At 43.5% G+C, this 21,758-nt stretch overlaps 1 protein-coding gene across 8 annotated transcripts in view; it reads left to right on the top strand.

Annotated features, from left to right (window-relative positions):
* The first annotated feature begins 5,056 nt into the window (after window positions 1-5,056).
* Window positions 5,057-21,758, top strand: part of LOC121579789 (ubiquitin carboxyl-terminal hydrolase 25-like) — a 53,545-nt gene continuing 36,843 nt past the window's right edge. For 2 of the 8 annotated variants that reach the window (XM_045224294.1, XM_045224296.1), the window contains exons 1-9: window positions 5,057-5,292; window positions 15,115-15,192; window positions 15,601-15,802; window positions 16,696-16,819; window positions 17,090-17,252; window positions 17,932-18,018; window positions 20,457-20,594; window positions 21,392-21,468; window positions 21,756-21,758. The exon at window positions 21,756-21,758 is cut by the window's right edge and continues 71 nt beyond it. In XM_045224294.1, coding sequence (XP_045080229.1) covers window positions 5,251-5,292; window positions 15,115-15,192; window positions 15,601-15,802; window positions 16,696-16,819; window positions 17,090-17,252; window positions 17,932-18,018; window positions 20,457-20,594; window positions 21,392-21,468; window positions 21,756-21,758 — 914 coding nt within the window. In that variant the 5' untranslated portion in view covers window positions 5,057-5,250. The remainder of the gene's footprint in view (window positions 5,293-15,114; window positions 15,193-15,600; window positions 15,803-16,695; window positions 16,820-17,089; window positions 17,253-17,931; window positions 18,019-20,456; window positions 20,595-21,391; window positions 21,469-21,755) is intronic. The other 6 variants (XM_045224300.1, XM_041894686.2, XM_045224299.1 and 3 more) reach the window with 4 other exon arrangements.

The raw sequence follows: 21,758 nt of genomic DNA, 5'->3' as shown, positions 1-21,758 counted from the left end.
AATGACGTAAATGTATATAGACCATACCATTATGTGCTACATTACATAAAGAGAAATGCAATTCTAATCAGAAATTCTTATCAGTCTAATTAATAAATCCTTATATGTTTATCCTATGGACTTGTATCTGGAAGTGCTTCTCTGTTATGAAGTAGCACAGTACTGTTCAGCACCTTTACCCAACTCAGAAGGTCACAGCATCACTTTGAGCAGGAGGCTTTCCACACAGCTCAGCCCACTCAGTGTCTCAAAAGCCCTACTGTCGGATAGATATATGCATTCATCTGCAAGCACCTGTAGCTAAATCTCTCTCTTTCTTTCTCTCTCTCACTCACTTTCTTTCTCTCTGGGCTTCTTCTTCTTCTATGATATCATGGCGGTCCGCAACCAATCGTTTAAGTGCATGCTGCCACCTACTGTGCTGGAATATACGATCAATTATGATCTGTCCAATTCTGTACTACCATGAAAAAACAAAATAATAATAATAATCCCTACTTCTACCACACCCTCCCCAACCCCATTTAACTTGATCTATATCATGCTGAAACTCCACCCTTAGGATTGTTCAGCATGTCAACAACCATTTCAACAGTAACATCTGTTAGCCCAAATGTATCTTATGCCGTCTCCACAATAACCTTCAACCTGGCATTTCTGCTTTCCACAACCCGAGTCGTACTGATAACCTTACCAATAAAAGCTATGAAGTCAACTTTATTCATTATCAAAGTGTCCTTTGACACCGCACATTCATGAGTGCAAGATTTCTGAACAGGCCTCGTAACCATGCCAGGACCATCAGAAGCACCAGCCCCAACAGTAGGTCCACTTACGACAGGAACATCCATGTAAGCTCCATCAGTCCGCACTGTAGTTCTACCAATCTGTCTTACAGCCTCTGTATATGATACATCATGACTGATCCTATATCTCTGAGCGTCTCTAGCCTCTCTCTGCACCTGGCATCCACCAAATATTGCACTGTGTTCCCCCCCACAATTACAACACTTAACCTTCACATTGCTCCCACATTCAACGTAATCATGTTCCCCACCACACTTGTCACATCTTTCCTGCCTTTACATTGAACAGCTAGATGTCCCATTCTTTGGCATTTAAAACACCGCAACGGGGATGGGACAAATTCTCTGACATTGAAACTAAGGAATCCTACAGTGCCTTCGGAAAGTATTCAGACCCCTTGACTTTTTCCACATTTTGTTACGTTACAGCCTTATTCCAAAATGGATTAAATAAATAAAAATACTCAGCAATCTACACACAATACCCCATAATGACAAAGTGAAAACAGGTTTCTAGACATTTTTGCACATTTATTCAAAATAAAAAACAGAAATACCTTATTTACATAAGTATTCAGACCGTTTGCTATGAGACTCGAAATTGAGCTCAGGTGAATCCTGTTTCTATTGATCATCCTTGAGATGTTTCTACAACTTGATTGGAGTCCACCTGTGGTAAATTCAATTGATTGGACATTATTTGGAAAGGCATACACCTGTCTTATAAGGTCCCACAGTTGACAGTGCATGTCAGAGCAAAAACCAAGCCATGAGGTCGAAGGAATTGTCCTTAGAGCTCAGAGACAGGTTTGTGTCGAGGCACAGATCTGGGGAAAGGTACCAAAAAATGTCTGCAGCATCGAAGGTCCCCAAGAACACAATGGCCTCCATCATTCTTAAATGGAAGAAGTTTGGAACCACCAAGACTCTTCCTAGAGCTGGCCGCCTGGCCAAACTAAGCAATCGGTGGAGGGCATTGGTCAGGGAGGTGAACAAGAACCTGATGGTCACTCTGGCAGACTCCACCAATCAGTCATTTATGGTAGAGTGGCCAGACGGAAGCCTCTCCTCAGTAAAAGGCACGACAGCCCGCTTGGAGTTTGCCAAAAGGCACCTAAAGTACTCTCAGACCAAGAGAAATATTTACATTTACATCATTTAGCAGACGCTCTTATCCAGAGCGACTTAGAACAAGATTCTCTGGTCTGATAATAATATGCCATTTAGCAGACGCTCTTATCCAGAGCGACTTAGAACAAGATTCTCTGGTCTGATAATAATATGCCATTTAGCAGACACTTTTATCCAAAGCGACTTACAGTCATGTGTGCATACATTTTTAAGTATGGGTGGTCCCGGGGATCAAACCCACTACCCTGGCGTTACAAGCGCTGTGCTCTACCAATTGAGCTACAGAGGACCACGATTGAAACCAAGATTGAAACCAAGATTGAACTCTTGGGCCTGAATGCCATGTGTCATGTCTGGAAGAAACCTGGCACCATACCTACGGTGAAGCATGGTGGTGGCAGCATCATGCTGTGGGGATGTTGTTCAGCGGCAGGGACTGGGAGACTAGTCAGGATTGAGCGAAAGATGAACAGAGCAAAGTACAGAGAGATCCTTGATGAAAACCTGCTCCAGAGCGCTCAGGACCTCAGACTGGGGCGAAGATTCACCTTCCAACAGGACAACGACCCTAAACACACAGCCAAGACAATGCAGGAGTGGCTTCGGGACAAGTCTCTGAATGTCCTTGAGTGGCCCAGCCAGAGCCCGGACTTGAACCAGATCAAACATCTCTGGAGAGACCTAAAAATAGCTGTGCAGCAACGCTCCCCATCCAACCTGACAGAGCTTGAGAGGATCTGCAAAGAAGAATGGGAGAAACTCCACTTATACAGGTGTGCCAAGCTTGTAGCATCATACCCATGAAGACTTGAGGCTGTAATCGCTGCCAAAAGTGCTTCAACCAAGTACTGAGTAAAGGGTCTGAATACTTATGTAAATGTCATATTTCAGTTTTATATTTGTTATACATTTGCAAAACATTTCTAAACCTGTTTTTGCTTTGTCATTATGGGGTATTGTGTGTAGATTGATGAGAAAAACAACAACAATTTAATAAATTTTTGAATAAGGCTGTAACATAACAACCTGTGGAAAAAGTCAAGGTGTCTGAATACTTTCCGAATGCACCCTATCTGTACTTTCCCAGGCATAACCTTCTCAAACCTCAGTAGCACTGATAGGGTTTCACTACTTTGACCTTCTTTCCTACTGATCAACCTTTTGGCCTCAATCACTCTTCCTCCCTTCACATTTTCTTTAATATAATCTATGGACATAGATATTGGGACCCCCCAGTGATGACTCCCCTCAATCTAGCATAAGCACCAGGGACATGGCTTTTAATCTTTTCCATTTTCAGAATCTTCTCTTGCTGAGCCTGGCTACCACAAATAATTAACAATCTACCATTTCCAATGAATCGAGCTAATTTCACTTCACCTACCTCTTTCTCTATAGTATTAGTTTTTTTTATTTCTTATTATTTTATTTCACCTTTATTTAACCAGGTAAACCAGTTGAGAACAAGTTCTCATTTACAACTGCGACCTGGCCAAGATAAAGCAAAGCAGTGCGATAAAAACAACAACAGAGTTACATATGGGGTAAACAAAACATAAAGTTAAAAATACAACAGAAAATATATATACAGTGTGTGCAAATGTAGCAAGTTATGGAGGTAAGGCAATAAATAGGCCATAGTGCAAAATAATTACAATTTAGTATTAACACTGGAATGATAGATGTGCAAGAGATGATGTGCAAATAGAGATACTAGGGTGCAAATTAGCAAAATTAATAACAATATGGGAATGAGGTAGTTGGGTGTGCTAATTTCAGATGGGCTGTGTACAGGTGCAGTGATCGGTAAGGTGCTCTGACAACTGATGCTTAAAGTTAATGAGGGAGATAAGTGTCTCCAGCTTCAGAAATGTTTGCAGTTCGTTCCAGTCATTGGCAGCAGAGAACTGGAAGGAATGGCGGCCAAAGGAGGTGTTGGCTTTGGGGATGACCAGTGAGATATACCTGCTGGAGCGCATACTACAGGTGGGTGTTGCTATGGTGACCAATGAGCTAAGATAAGGCGGGGATTTGCCTAGCAGTGATTTATAGATGACCTGGAGCCAGTTAGTCGGATAGGGTGTAAGTGAGGCCCTGTGGTCTCATCAAACACTATCACCACTTTCCACTCCAACACATCATTACTATTGCTTGCTACCTTGGCCTTCTTTATGCTTTCTTTACTAGATGCTCCACTGCTTTCTGTATCGTGAACTCTCTTCTTCCTACGTCTTTCCACTACTGACCATTCCGGTCCTTGACCCTTATCCTCCCGCTCCATACCATCAAAACTGACACTCATATTGTTCACATTCCAGCACAGCTGTTGCTTCACCAACTTTTTCTCAATTTCGCTGCACTTCTCACCGCCAATGAAAACCTCTCGCTGTGCTTCTTCTTCTTTAAAGTTTTATGGCAGACTACACCTATTGGTGTATTGCCGCCACCTACTGTATGGGGTATTGAAACAAAACAAAAATAATATATTCCATTGCGGGACTGCCGCCTTAGAACCCCTTCCTACTTGCTGATAAACTCAAACTCCATTCAAAGCAAGAAAAGTATGACCCAACCAATTGAACGGAGATACTATTTTTCTTCATGTAAATGAATATAATTTACATACCAGTGATTTTGTTAACAACATTCTGTCTTTGTATTTGTTGTGATCTGCAAATATATTAAATGTGGGCTCTGTTTAATTGTTAATCAATTGTTATTAGAAACGGTCTATGAGTTTGGTCCCTAACCTTACACCATACATTTAAGGCATTAAAATGTATTCTAACAAATACACAAATCTTATCACGGCTGTCTTTCTCTCTCTGGGAAAAATATAATTATTATATTCTGCTATATTCATTTATAACACACATAGGATTACCCCTATTTATAGTAATTTGTAATACACAAGACACAGATATGTTAAAACCTTTAATAGTGAAGCTGACGTTGCCAAAATCAAAACAGTTGGTTTAAAATTATTGGTTTAGAATTGGAAGAAATGGAAAGGGAAAGTATTCAACATTACAGAACTGAAAGATGTTCATTACGTCATTCTAAAGCTAGATCCGTGAAGGAAATGCCGTCCAACAAGGCAGTACAAATCGAAAACAGAAAAACCATCGCGTGGTTGCAGCTCCATAGGTTTTTTCACTGTCTTTGCCTATGTGTTCCTCCATGCCTGCATTTCCCATGGCGCCCGCTATCGCGCTGATTAACTGGGGGACATCTTAACTGTTATTTTACTTGGCTATAACTAGGTGTTTTTAGCTTTGGTTTGAATTTATTTTCGTTGCATTCTCAACCGGCCATGACCGTGGAGCAGAATGTCCTCCAACAGCATTCTCAGAAGGTAGGTCTACATCGTAGTGTGGCAATATTTCCGTTCTCCGCCTGCTTGCTAGCTAACGTTAGCAAAACTGGCAAATCAAATGTAATTGGTCGCGTACACATATTTAGCAGATCTTATCGCGGGTGTAGCGATGTTCCTAGCGCCAACAATGCAGTAAAACCTGACAATACCCGCAAATCCCAAAAGTAAAACGAAAGGAATTATGAAATATAGAAGTATTAGAACGAGTAATGTCAGAGTCCGGGATATAAATTATATACTGATGCATATGATGGTGTGTAGACACGTTATGGGCAGTATTTATATTAATAGAAAAGGTGTGTACAGCAATAGTTATATAACTAGGATAGGCCTCGAATAGAATACAGTATATAACTTATGAAGTGGGTAAAACAGTATGTAAACATTATTAAAGTGAATTGTTATTTTCCAAGTGTGGCGTCAGATCGTTGGATATTTTCTTAATCGAGTGCACGATCTCTTAAAGTATTTACCAACATGTATCGTTATCGTTAAAGAATCCCCTTGTCAAACAAATCATGAGGGCAGATTGCTAATGTATCTAACTAGCTAACGTTAGCTACCTTGGTAGCTACATTGCCAACAAGTTAGTTAGCGTGTAAACGTTACAGATAGCCCCGCTAACGTACGTTTACAAACAGTGGCACGCCTATTTGAGGGGAACAGCTAGCTTGCTGGGAGCTAGCTAGCTAATGTCGTCAATTTAACATAACCAATGTCGTTACTGGGTGCCTAAATGTTAGCTAGGTCAAGTTCAGACAGTTTTAGGCCAGTGTGATCTTCTCGTATTGTTAGGTAGCTAGCTGACGTTAAACAGCTAAGAAGTTAGAAACAGCTTATTAGAAATCATTGGGTTAATTGACTGTTGACGGGTTATGAGATAGCAAGTCACTGTTGCTTTCACCATACAAGTCAGCCACACTTGACCCAGCACATGATCTGTCTCTGTGCCTGAGCTGGTTTGCTAATGTTACTAAAATTAGTGTTGTGATATGTTTGTTTACGTGCAGTGACTGCCAGGCAGGAGTGGCAACGATGAGTCTGAATGCAACTGCATTACTGCAAGCTTGCTGAGAGAGGCAGTGGGTTGGCTAATTTTGATCGGTTACATTAGAGAATATATATTTGACAAACACGTATCAAGTACAACTATGCAGATAACTATGCATCATTCTTGAGATTTTAAGATGGAAAAAAATCATAGCCACATAACAATCGGATTTGGAAGAAGAAGTCCAACATTATTTCCTCATTTTTGTTAGGTTATTAGAGGTCAGAATGAGCCATAGTTCGGTTGTTCACTAACATTAGCTATACGAAGCAAACGATCTAGTGAGCTAGCTGCTGACAGCATAGTCCTCACACCATAGCAGCTGTTTACTTAACTCAACTCTTTAGGTAAAATGGCTACCTAGCTGCCGTATTACACAGTCATGAGATTTATCTGAGGGTGTTACTATCCCTCAGATTACCATCCAGCACCACATCCTTTGATTAGTGTTGATGATTATATGATTTGGCAACATTAGAGACCATACTCTCTATTGACTTAGTTCAGAACAGCAGGAGGTATGTTATGGTCATGTTATTTGGTTAAATAAGGCCATATACAGTGCATTTGGAAAGTATTCAGACTCCTTCCCTTTTCCACATTTTGTTAAATAAGGCCATATACAGTGCATTCAGAAAGTATTCAGACTCCTTCCCTTTTCCACATTTTGTTAAGTTACAGCCTTATTCTAAAATGGATTAAATTATTTTCCCCCCTCATCAATTTACACACAATACCCCATAATGACAAAGTGAAAATAGGTTTTTAGAAATGTTAGATTTATTTTATTTATTATTTTAACACATTTATTTACATAAGTATTCAGACCCTTTGCTATGAGACTCGAAATTGAGCTCAGGTGCATCTTGTTTCCATTGATCATCCTTGATGTTTCTACAACTCGATTGGAGTCCACCTGTGGTAAATTCAATTGACTGGACTTGATTTGGAAAGGCACACACCTGTCTATATAAGGTCCCATAGTTGACAGTGCATGTCAGAGCAAAAACCAAGCCATGAGGTCGAAGGAATTGTCCTTAGAGCTCCGAGACAGGATTGTGTCGAGGCACAGATCTGGGGAAGGGTACCAAAACATTTCTGCAACATTGAAGGTCCCCAAGAACACAATGGCCTCCATCATTCTTAAATGGAAGAAGTTTGGAACCACCCAGGTTCTTCCTAGAGCTGGCTGCCCGGCCAAACTGAGCAATCGAGGGAGAAGGGCCTTGGTCAGGGAGGTAACCAAGAACCCGATGGTCACACTGATAGAGCTCTAGAGTTCCTCTGTGGAGATGGGAGAAACTTCCAGAAGGACAACCATCTCTGCAGCACTCCACCAATCAGGCCTTTGTGGGAGAGGGGCCAGACGGAAACCACTCCTCAGTAAAAGGCACATGACAGGCCGCTTGGAGTTTGCCAAAAGGCACCTAGTGACTCTCATGAAACCAAGATTGAACTCTTTGGCCTAATTGCCAAGTGTCACATCTGGAGGAAACCTGGCACAATCCCAACAGTGAAGCATGGTGGTGGCAGCATCATGCTGTGGGGATGTTTTTCAGCGGCATGGACTGGGAGACTAGTCAGGATTGAGGAAAAGATTAACAGAGCAAAGTACAGAGATCCTTGATGAAAACCTGCTCCAGATTGCTCAGGACCTCAGACTGGGTTGAAGGTTCACCTTCCAACAGGACAACGACCCTAAGCACAGGCAAGACAACTCAGGAGTTGCTTCAGGACAAGTCTCTGAATGTCCTTGAGTGGCCCAGCCAGAGCCTGGACTTGAACCCGATCGAACGTGTCTGGAGAGACCTGAAAATAGCTGTGTAGCAATGCTCCCCATCCAACCTGACAGAGCTTGAGAGGATCTGCTGAGAAGAATGGGAGAAACTCCCCAAATACAGGTGTGCCAAGCTTGTAGCGTCATACCCATGAAGACTCTGCTGTAATCGCTGCCAAAGGTGCTTCAACAAAGTACTGAGTAAAGGGTCTGAATATTTTTTTTACTTTTTAATTTGTAAGTCGCTCTGGATAACAGCGTCTGCTAAATGACGTAAATGTAAATGTACCCCTTTTCGCCCCAATTTCGTGATATCCAATTGGTAGTTAGTCTTGTCCCATCTCTGCAACTCCCGTACGGACTCGGGAGGGGTGAAGGTCGAGAGCCATGCGTCCTCCGAAACACCACCCTGCCAAGCCGCACTGCTTCTTGACACACTGCTCACTTAACTTAACCCGGAAGCCAGCCGCATCAATGTGTCAGAGGAAACACCGTACAACTGGCGACCGCATCAGCGTGCATGGGCCCGGCCCGCCACAGGAGTCGCTAGAGCGCGATGGGACAAGGACATCCCGGCCGGCTAAACCCTCCCCTAACCTGGACGACACTGTGCCATCGCCTCATGGGTCTCCCGGTCGCGGCCGGCTGCCACACAGCCCGGGATCGAACCCGGATCTGTAGTGATGCCTCAAGCACTGCAGTGCCTTAGACTGCTGCGCCACTTGGGAGGCAGGGTCTGAGTACTTATGTAAATGTAATATTTCTGTTTTTTTATTTGTAATACATTTGCGAGAATTTCTATAAACCTCTTTTTGCTTTGTCATTATGGGGTAATGTGTGTAGATTGATGAAGAAAAAATACAATTTAATCAATTTTAGAATAAGGCTGTAACGTAACAATGTGGGAAAAGTCAAGGGGTCTGAAAACTTTCAGAAGGCACTGTATGTATTGCTGCCCTGTGAAATTGCAATACACCTAGGTAGTAACACACAGGAGGCAATGTATCAATGTTTTGAATGCTATCATGCCTGGTTGCATGTAAGCCTAAGTTCACTCACATTGGATACAGGATATGTAAACTCCTTGGTGTTGTAACACTTGGGAATGCAGAATGCTCATTCCTTTAACATGTCGTAAAGCCTCAGAGTGGACTCTCTCGCAGGCAGCCAGGCCAGGCCCGCTGTGCTGGTGTCATTCACTGGCACTGACCTCCTGGTAAGGGGAAACTTTGTGCGACAGACAGACGCTCTAGACTTGCCACATGAGGATGAGTTGAGGTGTGTGGGTCAGCTTCCAGACAACTGTCAGGGCAAAAGGGGCCTGAACTCTATCTCCCCTCTCACCCTCTGTTGGGTTCTGCCTGCTTGTAGCTAGCCTATAGCTAGTACGTTCATAAACGTGACCAAACTAAAATGCAATTTCTACAGGACAGTTGCTCTTTCTCAACAATCTCTCAGTGAAGTGCTTCAGTCTGCTAAAGTCGTTGGCTAATACTTTGAATCACGAAAACCACAACACACCAATCAGTTGAGGTTTATTAGGGGCAATTCCACAAACATTTCGATTGGTCGAAAGAACAGGATGACTCTCGGTCGACCAAGATTAAAAAATTTTTTTTAGTCATTTAGCAGACGCTCTTATCCAGAGCGACTTACAGTTAATGCATACATTTTCATACTGGCCCCCCGTGGGAAACGAACCCACTACCCTGGCGTTGCAAGCACCATGCTCTACCAACTGAGCTACAGGGGACAGCCCAACAACTACTGCTAGCCAGAGCAAGATGAGCTCAAATCTAACCAAGGAACATTAGATAAACAAGCATTTCACTACACCTGATATAACATCTGCTAAACGTGTATGTGACAAATAACATTTGATTTGATTTAAACCCTCTCAAACCTTTTCTGCTAGTTGCACATCAAAATTGCACTGATAATCTATGGGGAATTGTAGCCAACTCGTCCTTCTGCAGCTTGCCTGCCAATGCATGAATTCTTGTCCCAACCAAGCACCCAAGCTAACTGGATAAAGTTGGCTAGCTTGCTAGCTAGCTACTTCAAGACACAAATGAGAGAACATCTCACTCTGACCATTTTACTCGCCATAGCAGAGTTGGTTAGGCTGTTTACATGTTATCTAGAGCATTCGTGACTAACTATTACATTTATTTTGCCTACGTTTACTGACACAGGTCATATCTAGCGGGTGTTGTGCATTCGTAAATTCATCCGTTATTCTGCTCTCTGAAATCGGAGTCGATAGCAAGAGTGAATTTTCGAACGGAAGAGATGCTAACTGGATAACAGTCGTTCTTGTTAGCTAACCAAATGACACCTGCATCTCTAGATGTGTATAGCCACCGAAAAACGATATGAGGGGGAAAAAGTCAGTCACTCACCCACTCCTCCAATGACTTTACATGACATCCTCCTAGCAGCTAGCCATCTACACTACATGGCAAAAGTACGTGGACACCCCTTCAAATTAGTGAATTTGGCTATTTCAGCCACACCCGTTGCTGACTGGTGTATAAAATCGAGCACCCAGCCATGCAATCTCCATAGACAAACATTGGCAGTAGAATGGCCCGTACCGAAGAGCTCAGATGCCACCTTTCCAACAAGTCAGTTCGTCAAATTTCTGCCCTGCTAGAGCTGCCCCGGTCAACTGTAAGTGCTGTTATTGTGAAGTGGAAACGTCTAGGAGCAACAACGGCTCAGCCGCGAAGTGGTAGGCCACACAAGCTCACAGAACGGGATCGCCGAGTGCTGAAGCGCTTTGCGTGTAGAAATCGTCTGTCCTTGGTTGCAACACTCACTACAGAGTTCCAAACTGCCTCTGGAAGCAACGTCAGCACAATAACTGTTCATCAGGAGCTTCATGAAATGGGTTTCCATGGCCAAGCAGCCACACACAAGCCTAAGATCACCATGTGCAATGCCAAGCGTCGGCTGGAGTGGTGTAAAGCTTGCCGCCATTGGACTCTGGAGCAGTGGAAACTCGTTCTCTGGAGTGATGAATCACGCTTCACCATCAGGCAGTCCGACGGACGAATCTGGGTTTGGCGGAGGCCAGGACAACGCTACCTGCCCGAATGCATAGCTCCAACCGTAAAGTTTGGTGGAGGAGGAATAATGGTCTGGGACTGTTTTTCATGGTTCAGCTAGGCCCCTTTGTTCCAGTGAAGGGAAATCTTAACGTTACACCATATAATTACATTCTAGACGATTTTGTGCTTCCAGATGTGGCATTAGTTTGGGAAGGCCCTTTTCCTGTTTCAGCATGACAATGCCCCTGTGGACAAAGCGAGGTCCATACAGAAATGGTTTATTGAGATCTGTGTGGAAGAACTTCCCTGGCCTGCACAGAGCCCTGACCTGCACAGAACCCTGACCTCACTAATGCTCTTGTGGCTAAATGGTAGTAAGTCCCTGCAGCAATGTTCCAACATCTAGCGGAAAGCCTTCCCAGACGAGTGGAAGCTGTTATAGCAGCAAAGGAGGGACCAACTCCATTTTAATTCCCATGATTTTGGAATACGATCTTTGATGAGCAGGTGTCCACATACTTTGCAACGTTAGGCTCCGTGTTTTTAGCTTGCTACATAAATAGATACGCTAGCCTATTAGCCACATTATGACTGACTTTTGATCATTGCCCTTGCTATACTGAACAAAAATATAAACGCAATATATAAAGTGTTGGTGCCATGTTTCATGAGCTGCAATAAAATATCCCAGAAATGTTCCATATGCACAAAAAGCTTATTTCTCTCAAATGTTGTGCACACATTTGTTTACATCCCTTTGTTTACATCCATGTTAGTGAGCATTTCTCATTTGCCAAGATATGGCGTCATGTGGGCTAGCGGTTTGCTCATGTCAACGTTGTGAACAGAGTGCCCCATGGTGGCGGTGGGGTTATGGTATGGGCAGGCATTAGCTACGGACAACGAAGACAATTGCATTTTATCGATGGCAATTTGAATGCAGCGATACATGACGAGATCCTGAGGCCCATTGTCGTGCCATTCATTCGCCGCCATCACCTCATGTTTCAGCATGAAAATACAATGCTCCACGTCACAAGGGTCTATACACAATTCCTGGAAGCTGAACATGTCCCAGAACATGTCCCAGTTCTTCCATGGCCTGCATACTCACCAGACATGTCACACATTGAGTGTGTTTTGGATGCTCTGGATCGACGTGTACGACAGCATGTTCCAGTTTCCGCCAATATCCAGCAACTTCGCACAGCCATTGAAGAGGAGTGGGACAACATTCCACAGGCCACAATCAAAAGCCTGATCAACTCTATGCGAAGGGGATGTCGCGCTGCATGAGGGAAATGGTGGTCACTCCAGATACTGACTGGTTTTTCTGATCCACGCGCCTACTTTTTTTTAAGTATCTGTGACCAACAGATGCATATCTGTATTCCCAGTCATGTGAAATCCATAGATTAGGGCCTAATTTATTTATTTCAATTGACTGATTTCCTTATGAACTGTAACTCAGTAAAATCTTTGAAATTGTTGCATGTTGCGTTTTATATTTTTGTTCAGTATAGTTTGATTGTATTGACATTCCCAGCCTAGATTACATTCGTTGTTTTTGTCAAAAATATTTAGTCATTGAAACTGAAACCGTGCATCCTGAATGGAGGCAGCAAACAATGTACCAGGCCAGCTGTGATTTACAACCTGATAGCAATATTTTTGGGCCTACCAAGAAATGTATTGGTGAAATTATATTACTCATGCAGTGAACTGCATCCATCTAGTCTGCCAACAATGCCATAGGTTCTATTTGACTCCACATTGCATGACGTACACTATTTAAAAAACTTCTTATAAAGTTGGTTTTGTAGCATAAACTGGGAATTTGATATATTCTTTTACTGATTATGATGTTCTGTTATATATCTGCAAAGTAGTTAAAACACTGTCAGTTCCACTTTTAAAAAAACAATAGCAATCCTATCCTGTCATGTTATTGAACATGCAACTACTGTAATGAAGCAGAGAATGAAATACATAATTTTCAAACATTTGCCAAAATGCAATTTGCGGGACAACGCTGTTCTAAAAGATGAACCTGATGCGAGCCATTTCACGTGACAGAGATTAACATCTCCGTTAGAAACTTAGAGGGAAAATGCCTTTTAGCTTCTGGACAACGAAAGAAAGTTGATATTAAAACCAGTAGAACAGGAGAAAAAGGCTGAAACGTTTTTGGTTGCTATCTTAGCTGTTGTATGTTAGCTGCTTCGTGCTGCTCGTCCCTCTTCCATTGCTCCCTGCAGCCTGTCTTTTGAGTTGCCTAGCAACAAGTCTCTCCGCTCTGGCTTGCTCGCGGCTCACTGACTAGACAGCCATATAGTTGACGTAAGAAAGCTACTTTCTAACTCCATAAACTAAATGTACATTACTATTTTCGGCAAAATAATAATTCCGGTCGACCAAGATGCTTCCTGTTTTATGACTGACGATTTTGTTAAATTCTGACATCAATTTAATTCCACAAAATTATGCAAATTAACCTATAGATTTATAAGCATGACTGGTCAGATTTATTTTCAGCAGCTACCAGTAACCGACTAATAGTTAACCATTAACATCCCTAGTGTTGATTATAAGTTGGCAGGTGTCTTTACTTCAACATTATTGTGTTTTGATGTATTTCTAATACCTTTTTAATACTTTTTCCTGGTAGATGTTTTCCATCTGTTTGACCAGAAACCTAAGCCTTTGCTTATTCCATCTTTTTAGGATGGAAAATTGTTTAAATGTAAATATGCCTTAATTTCTGCAATATATAGACTCTTAGCTTTGATTTTATACCCAATTTGACATGCTCCTTCACATGTTGGTGCTCATGGGTCCTTTTGAATGGAAATGACCTTAGCTAATAGAGCAAAGCAATAAATGATAGATCATGTTCTGTTTGGAATTAAGAGACGCCCAATAATAGTGAGGTTCTTTTGAATTCCAGTCTGGGGAGGAGTGTGTTGGTTTGGCTCAGTCAGGGAGAACTTGGCATAGCAGCTGTTTCTGGGTTTGACTCACCGTCCTAAGAACACTGCCTAGTATTGTTGACGCCTATCCTGAATGGGAGCCGGGCCAGAGAGGGAGAGACAGACAGAGCGGGCTTGGTTGGTTGGTGTATTATTTATCTTCAGTTACTCTAACAGAGGTGTGAAGTGAACTGTGAATTCCCTCTCTCTAATGGCCCTGTGAAACACAGGTGCCCCAGTCAGAGCCAGGGCGAAACATTTTCAATTTTAACCCCCTGTGAAATATCTGGAGGTAGTCACAAAGGAGCTGTGGGAAAGTGGGCACAAGTGGAGCAGTAGTAAGCACTACACGCCCATATTTATTTTGTGGCAAACATGGGCTGTCCATGATGGCATCTTTGCAGCACACAGCCACTTGTAACAGTGTACTTACTGTACTAGCCTCTATGGCTGCTATCCTAGGACCTAGAATAGTGGGCTGAGCCTCAGATCCTGACAGTAAGTGCTCTCCGTCATTGTTTGGAGCATTGGAGCGCATTCGACCAGGGTGTGTAATGCACTGGCTCATTGTTTAGTGGACACGGTCATTGTGTGGTGGTAAGCCCTTGCACCCCAGCTGGGGTTGACATGCGACAGCAGGGCAGACATGAGTGCACAGTGCAGTCTCGTCCTCTCCACCAGCTAAAGCCTGTCTGTCAGGTGATGAGAGCAGTGGTCAGTGGTCCAGATAAGGCTTGCATGGATTCGGTAAAACATTGTAGCCTACTTGCAATGCATCACCCTCTGCAGCCTAGCTAGCTTGGTTCAATTATGATTGTCAGACATTTTGTGCTCTTGCTGATTATGTGTTGTTCTGCTAGTGAATTGATGGAGAGTGATGTGTGTCCTGTCATGTCCTTCTCTCTCTCTCTCTCTGCCTGTCTCTCTGATGACCTGTGTGTCTCCTGACAGCATCAGCAGACTCTACTGAACCAGCTGAGGGAGGTCACAGGCACCACAGACGTGCAGCTGCTCCAGCAGGCCCTGCAGGTAACACACACACAAACACAGAGGCCCTGTGGTGCGGCTGCAGTGATGTTAGAATGACTCACACATCTCCCCAATTCCCCTATCTAATTCCCCTCTTTTTAGATCTCTCAATTTGCAATGTCTGATCGTGTTGATATTTAGTCCGACACAAGGTTGTTTAAAATAGTCAATCTTTCCCTCTTGCTGATACTGGTTTTCAGGGATGCATTTAATTTCTTTGACACAGTTTAAAATGTTACTGTTTAGTGTTTATGTTCTAAAATCTCCAGTGGGAGTTCTGTAAATTATTTATTTTCCACCAATTAATCAGCCCATAAGCTTTATTGATCTCCCAGAATAAGTGTGTGTTGACAGTCTACATCTCAACCAGTCTCTGACTGTCTAGCTCTAACACTGCTGTCCCTGCAGGTCAGTCATGGAGACCTGGCAGAGGCGGTGGCCTTTCTGACGGAGAAGAACGCCAAGGTGCCCCAGCAGGATGAGGACACCTACTACCAAACCACCCAGGTGGGCAACGACAGATACATCAGCGTTGGCAGCCAGGCAGACACCAGTGAGTACCTACCTCACCCAGCACTGCCTGGGGCAGGCCCTAGCCAGGGAGATACTAGTGAGTACCACTACCTACCTCATCTCATGTGTATGCATAAGAAAAAATCTGTAGGCCTCAATCCTGAATATACTGTATGTGAATGATTAACACTACTGTCTCCCCTGATTCCATTTCTATCATATTTTGCCAATAGTTCCCATTCATTTTGGTATTGAAGCTCTAAGTGAGCAGTTAACATTGCATGAAGGTCTGAGTGGGATGGCTGTTAGCATGATGCCTCCTGGCTCTCATGCAAGACAGGGGGTTATTTTGTTGAAATTACATGGTGTCATCTCTGGGGAATTTTCTGAGATGGGTACGAGAAGTCCTGCAGAGGCATATCCTTTTCTGTTCAGGAACACCGGAGAAGGTCATATATCCTGACACGCCCCTTTGACTTTAATGCAGGAGTGGCCTGATTTAATGAACTTACACGCTTCCTTGGATACATGTCAAATAAGGAAAACAACCTAGCTAACCCAGTTTATGGGGTATAGAGTAGTCTGGAGGGAGGGGAAAACCATGTTGCTCCATTTACTACTCTGATGATGACTAACCTTTTGTCTTTTTATAGGCTTTTCTAATATTAAAAGCTACTGTACACTACTAGGCTCTCCTCTTCCCTTTGTGTCTTTTTAAGCTGTGATAAAAAGGATATGGTCGGTTTGCCCTTTCCCCTGACACTTATGTGAGAGGGATTATAAAGTCAGTAAGGCCTGAATCTTAACTTGTAATCTGTGTACTTAACTCAATTTCAGCATAGAATTATGACACGTGTCATCTGCATTGTTGGTTAAGGGCTTGTAAGTAAGCATTTCACTGTAAGGTCTACACCTGTTGTATTCGGCACATGTGACAAATACAATTTGATTTGATGTATGTATTAAAGGACTACGCGTGTGTTGTTTCAGATGTTATTGACCTGACAGGCGATGACAAGGATGACCTCCAGAGGGCCATCGCTCTCAGCCTGGAGGAGTCCAGCCGGGCCTTCAGGGAGACGGGCATCACCGATGAGGAGCAGGCCATCAGCAGGTAGACTGGGCTCAACACCACCACCATGCTATTGGCTGGGCTGAGCGGAGAGGAGGAGCATACTGGGAGTTGGAATGTTTGTTGGAATGGTGAAAGGTCAACATTATGCGCATTCGAATCAGATTGAACAAGGCACTGTGCAGATTTGTTTCTTTGTTTTGTAGAGTTGCTAAATGTCAACATTATGCTTTGTTGGGGTTTTGCACATAATAAATGTTATTTGATTAAAGTGGGGGTATTTTTAGACGGGTTGTGTTGTACTCTTTGCAGAGTTCTGGAGGCCAGTATAGCAGAGAACAAGGCAAGCCTGAAGCGGACACACACGGAAGTGTGGAGTGACTCGCCCAATCCCCATGACAGGAAGAGAATGGAGAACTGCCCTGTGGGTCTCAAGAACGTGGGCAACACCTGCTGGTTCAGCGCCGTCATCCAGGTGGAGACACAACACAAACACACACCCTTCATACAACGCAAAGCATCCTATATCAATGTTATTAATTAGATATAGACCCTCTATTTACAATTACATTAGTGTACTAGAGCTCTTTCTAGAGAGACTTGGAGACTCCAGCCCTGCCTGTCATAAGGTATGGATTATGTTGTTGTTACTCTAAAGAACCCCTGGTAGAGGGCAAAGTGAGCAGAAATATGCTGGATGAGTACTGGATACAGCTTCACATGGTCCCTGCCCCTATGTGTAATGGGACTCTTAAAGGAGACAGCACAGTCACACGTTTCAGCTCCTTCTTTTCCCAGAATTAGAGATTTACTGAAATCAGATGATGAAATGAAGTGATAACTCCACTAATCTTACTTATTTCCTAATTATTTAATCATTTTATCAAAAGGATTGGAAGTTTGGTTTGTAACTTCAAACTTGGTCACATCACTCCGCTAACATCCTTTTGTAATTTATCATACCAATACAGCATTTCAACAGCTAGCAGTAACAGGGTGATAACATCCATAGTAAAAACCGATGTTGACCACCTCACTATATAGGAACTTCCATGATCTCTTTTGATATTGCAAAAATGTTTAATGCTGGTTGAAAGCTAAATGAATGTCACTCAGTAAAACTGACTATTTTCTCTTTGTCTGCTTGTTTCCAGTCCCTGTTCAACCTGCTGGAGTTCCAGAGGCTGGTGCTGCACTATTCTCCTCCTGCCAGAGTCCAGGACCTTCCTCGCAACCAGAAGGTGAACCACCACCACCCACCCAAACAACCCATATCAACACTCAGCAGTGAGGCTTAGGCCCAAAAACCCCTGACCAATATGTTGCAGAGATAGTGGCACTGGAACACAGGTTAAACCTTATAGGCGACAGCCAGGGAAAGGTCCGGTTAGCTCTCTCCCCCGAGTACTAGACTTGTGTCCTTTGAGACCCATGGCTCCTCAGCTGGACAGCTATCCCTCCTGTTAGCCTCTGAGCTGGGCTCTGGCACTGAGGTCCTGGCCCTGTGATGAGAGACTCGACCTTCTGGGTTGTAAATCAATGCCCTCACTGAGCAACAGCTCTATTTGGTTGCAGTGTGAGCTGATCTTGCCTCAGGTTCCAGTGGTTCACACTGCCCCCTGACTGCCCAGTTGATTCACTACCTCTAGACCCAGCCACAGGGAGGGTGGATGGAGAGGATTTGATGAAGCACGCTGTAGCCCTAGCGGTTCCCTCTCTGACACACCCAACAGTGACCATAACCCGTGACTCACACCAGCTCAGCCCCCCCGCAGCAGCTGCAGTCTCTTCCTTGTCCGTTGCTGCAACTGCAATCTTGTTGTCTGCACAGCAGTGTTTCCACCGCACTCATTTTGCTGTGGTGCTGCGCCACTGCAAAATCATTCCCGCCACGCTGAGGCGCATTTTGAAGATGCTAGAACATTCCACATGTACTTTTCATCTGCAAACAAAACGAGTAAATAATAGAAAAATCTAACAACCCCATAGTAGAAAAGTTTACATATTTACCTAGTAGGCTTATTGTGTTCTATGCTAGATAAATATTCCTCTCGTGGCGCATTCATGTTATAAGCGCCATAGGGAGAGAAACATGCATTCTGACTATGCACAACAATTCTTGCAATCGTGAAAACAGGAGTTTTAATGGCTTTTGTTAAAAAGAGGGGAATCCCAGCTTTCCATTCCTACTTTATTTATTTCTCCACTCCTAAATATGCGCGAATTGCGCCATTTTAAACCCGGGGTTTTTAGCATGTTACCAAGCTGCAATTTGCAGTGAGTGCATAGGAGAGAGTGGGGCTAAATGTAACACCGGTCAATTGTAGGGTAACAAAATAATTTATTTAGAATGACTTAAAAAAGTGTGGCGAGTTACCCTAACAGGTAGGCCTACATTATATTCAGTGTTTATGCAAGTTTTTTTGGGACATAAAATTCATCAATATGATAATAACTAGTTAAAAGATCACATTTGAGGTGGCTAATGATTAGCCCAATAGGGTAAATGCAGATAGGCAACCCCATGCTTCAGCCTATTTATTTGCACTTTGCTGCATCAGTTGGGCTAAAGGTTATAATGTTTATTGCTAATAGCATATCTGATAATATGGACCATGCATAGGCTATATACTGTACATGGCCCAATATGTTAATCATTTTAGCAATGTGTTATTGGGTTAATTTCTGGAGGTGAAATTCTATTTTAGATGATGTCAGCATACTTATTTTCATTCATTTTGGAGTAGAATGTCCTTTTAAAAAGTCACCAGAACTGAGCTCCTCAGTCCTTCTAGATAAGAATTATAGGAGGGACCCCTCCCCCCTTCAACCCCCTCCGCGACCCATTCCCCCCACTGCTACACATTTTTCCAGAGGATACACTGCTGCACAGCATGTTTCTCCCAACCGCTTCCCATGGTTTGTGGGTAGCGCACATCCGCTAATCTGGGATAAGCCTCTGCTGCTGTTGCTATGTTGCGCCAGTCATCTTGGGGTCTTAGTCTCTAGTCCCTCTGCCTAATATCACTGACCCACTCCTGAACCAACGGAGGAGGGACACTTCTAGGGCTTAGGCTCTAATCGCGCACAAAGAGGGCACTAATGCAAGGTTTTCTTTTAATTGCTCTGTTTGTCAATGACGCTCGACTTCGAAGTAAGGCTTTTCCTTTGCCGGTGTCACATAAGTGTCCATTTCTTTTTGTCACAGATATGGGCTTGAGCAATGAGTCCTCTGTGTTCTCAACACGCACCATAGGCTTGATGTGTAATTTAGAACTTATTCATTCATTGGTAGTAGTTGTGGTGCAGCCAGCCAGTCCTGCTGTATGTAGAGCAGTGGAGGACTCCCTCTGGTTATCACATCTCACGCCAGCTCTAGCTCACAGATTTACTGGGTCAGCGCAGCATTACTAGGCTCCAATAGAAAAGCACATTCCCTTGCATAAACTGGGGAAATACTCATCTTTCATATTTTGATGGGCACACCACCACCATCATAAAGCATAGAATTTGAAAAAATTATAATGGGTATTATAGTATTACTTCTTAATTCAGTCACCATGGTCTGAAAGATGGTTGACATAAAAACCCTGGAACCCCGTATTCCCTTGCTCTAGAAGGCGGGTTGTCATGATAACTAATGTCCCTGTGTGTGTGGTTCCCGGTTGTCGTTCCGTAGGAGCACAGAAACCTGCCCTTCATGCAGGAGCTAAGGAATCTGTTCTCCCTCATGGTGGGTTCTAAGAGGAAGTACGTGGACCCGTCGTGTGCCGTGGAGATCCTCAAGGACGCCTTCAAGTCCAGCGAGTCTCAGCAGGTAAACATCCTAGCTATCACTCTGTAAAACCTGCTAAGGTGAACCAATCGATCTGTCCATGAAATGTACTTATAAAGCCCTTTTTACATCAACAGTTATCACAAAGGGCTTTACATTAGTCCGGTCTAGACCCCCCAAAAAGCAAGCAAACAGCAGAGTGGAAATAAAAATTCAAAATGATTCTTAACGTTTGGGAAACCCTGCACTACAAGAGCATGGTGTGCTTGCCTGCGGAGCAGCAAGGGGAACTGCCCCTCCCTACCTTCAGGCAATACTCAAAACCTACATCCCAACCAGAGCACTCCGTTCTGCCACCTCTGGTCTCTTGGCCGTCCCACCCCTACGGGAAGTCAGTCAAAGCTTTTCTCTGTCCTGGCACCCCAATGATTCTAGGACAGCAGAGTCCCTGCCCCCCCATTTCTGTTAAGGTCCTGCGAGGTCGGCCGTCTGACCACTGTACTCATTAGTCATGGCCATAGTCCACTCTACTCTGGTTGACCCCAATTAGAGGGCACAACTGACTTCTGTAAGCCACCCTCTGGGCCTAATGGTTGCTTTTGAAGCCTAACAATTACATTTGACCTGACACTGGTGTATACAAATCTACCTCAACAATTACCAAGTCCCTCAGTATAAGCCCACTTAACCTCCTTTCCATGTTTTAAATCTTGGTTATGTTCTGTAGGTCTGAGATCTAGGTCTTCAATTCTACAGTGAAAGCAACGTTCTAATTGATCTGTCTGCTGCCTGTAAGTAGTGTTGTAATTGGTCTGTTTCGCTGTGTGTTGCCTGAACAGCAGGATGTTAGTGAGTTCACACACAAGCTGCTGGACTGGCTGGAGGATGCTTTCCAGATGAAGGCAGAGGAGGACAGGTACGACAACACGCCTTGCTAACGTCAACACACACACACACAAACGGTGTGATTCATCCCCCTAGGAGACTGGACACATCATGCCTTCTCTGTGTTTCCATACAGTATATGTATCGTAGTGAATTTAGTAAGCATTTTATGAAGGTCCATGTAAAAAAGAGGCTAGGAGCATTATTCACATGGCTTAGAGGCTAAAGCATCCTCTTCTACCCGTTGTGTATGTGCGCACACTGTGACTCACCCCAATGAGTGTGTGTGTTTTGACTCTGATCTCTTTCCGTTCCCAGAGA

Source organism: Coregonus clupeaformis, chromosome 13 (assembly GCF_020615455.1).
Source record: "Coregonus clupeaformis isolate EN_2021a chromosome 13, ASM2061545v1, whole genome shotgun sequence".
Taxonomy (NCBI): domain Eukaryota; kingdom Metazoa; phylum Chordata; class Actinopteri; order Salmoniformes; family Salmonidae; genus Coregonus; species Coregonus clupeaformis.
This window is presented reverse-complemented; position numbering and strand designations above follow the sequence as displayed.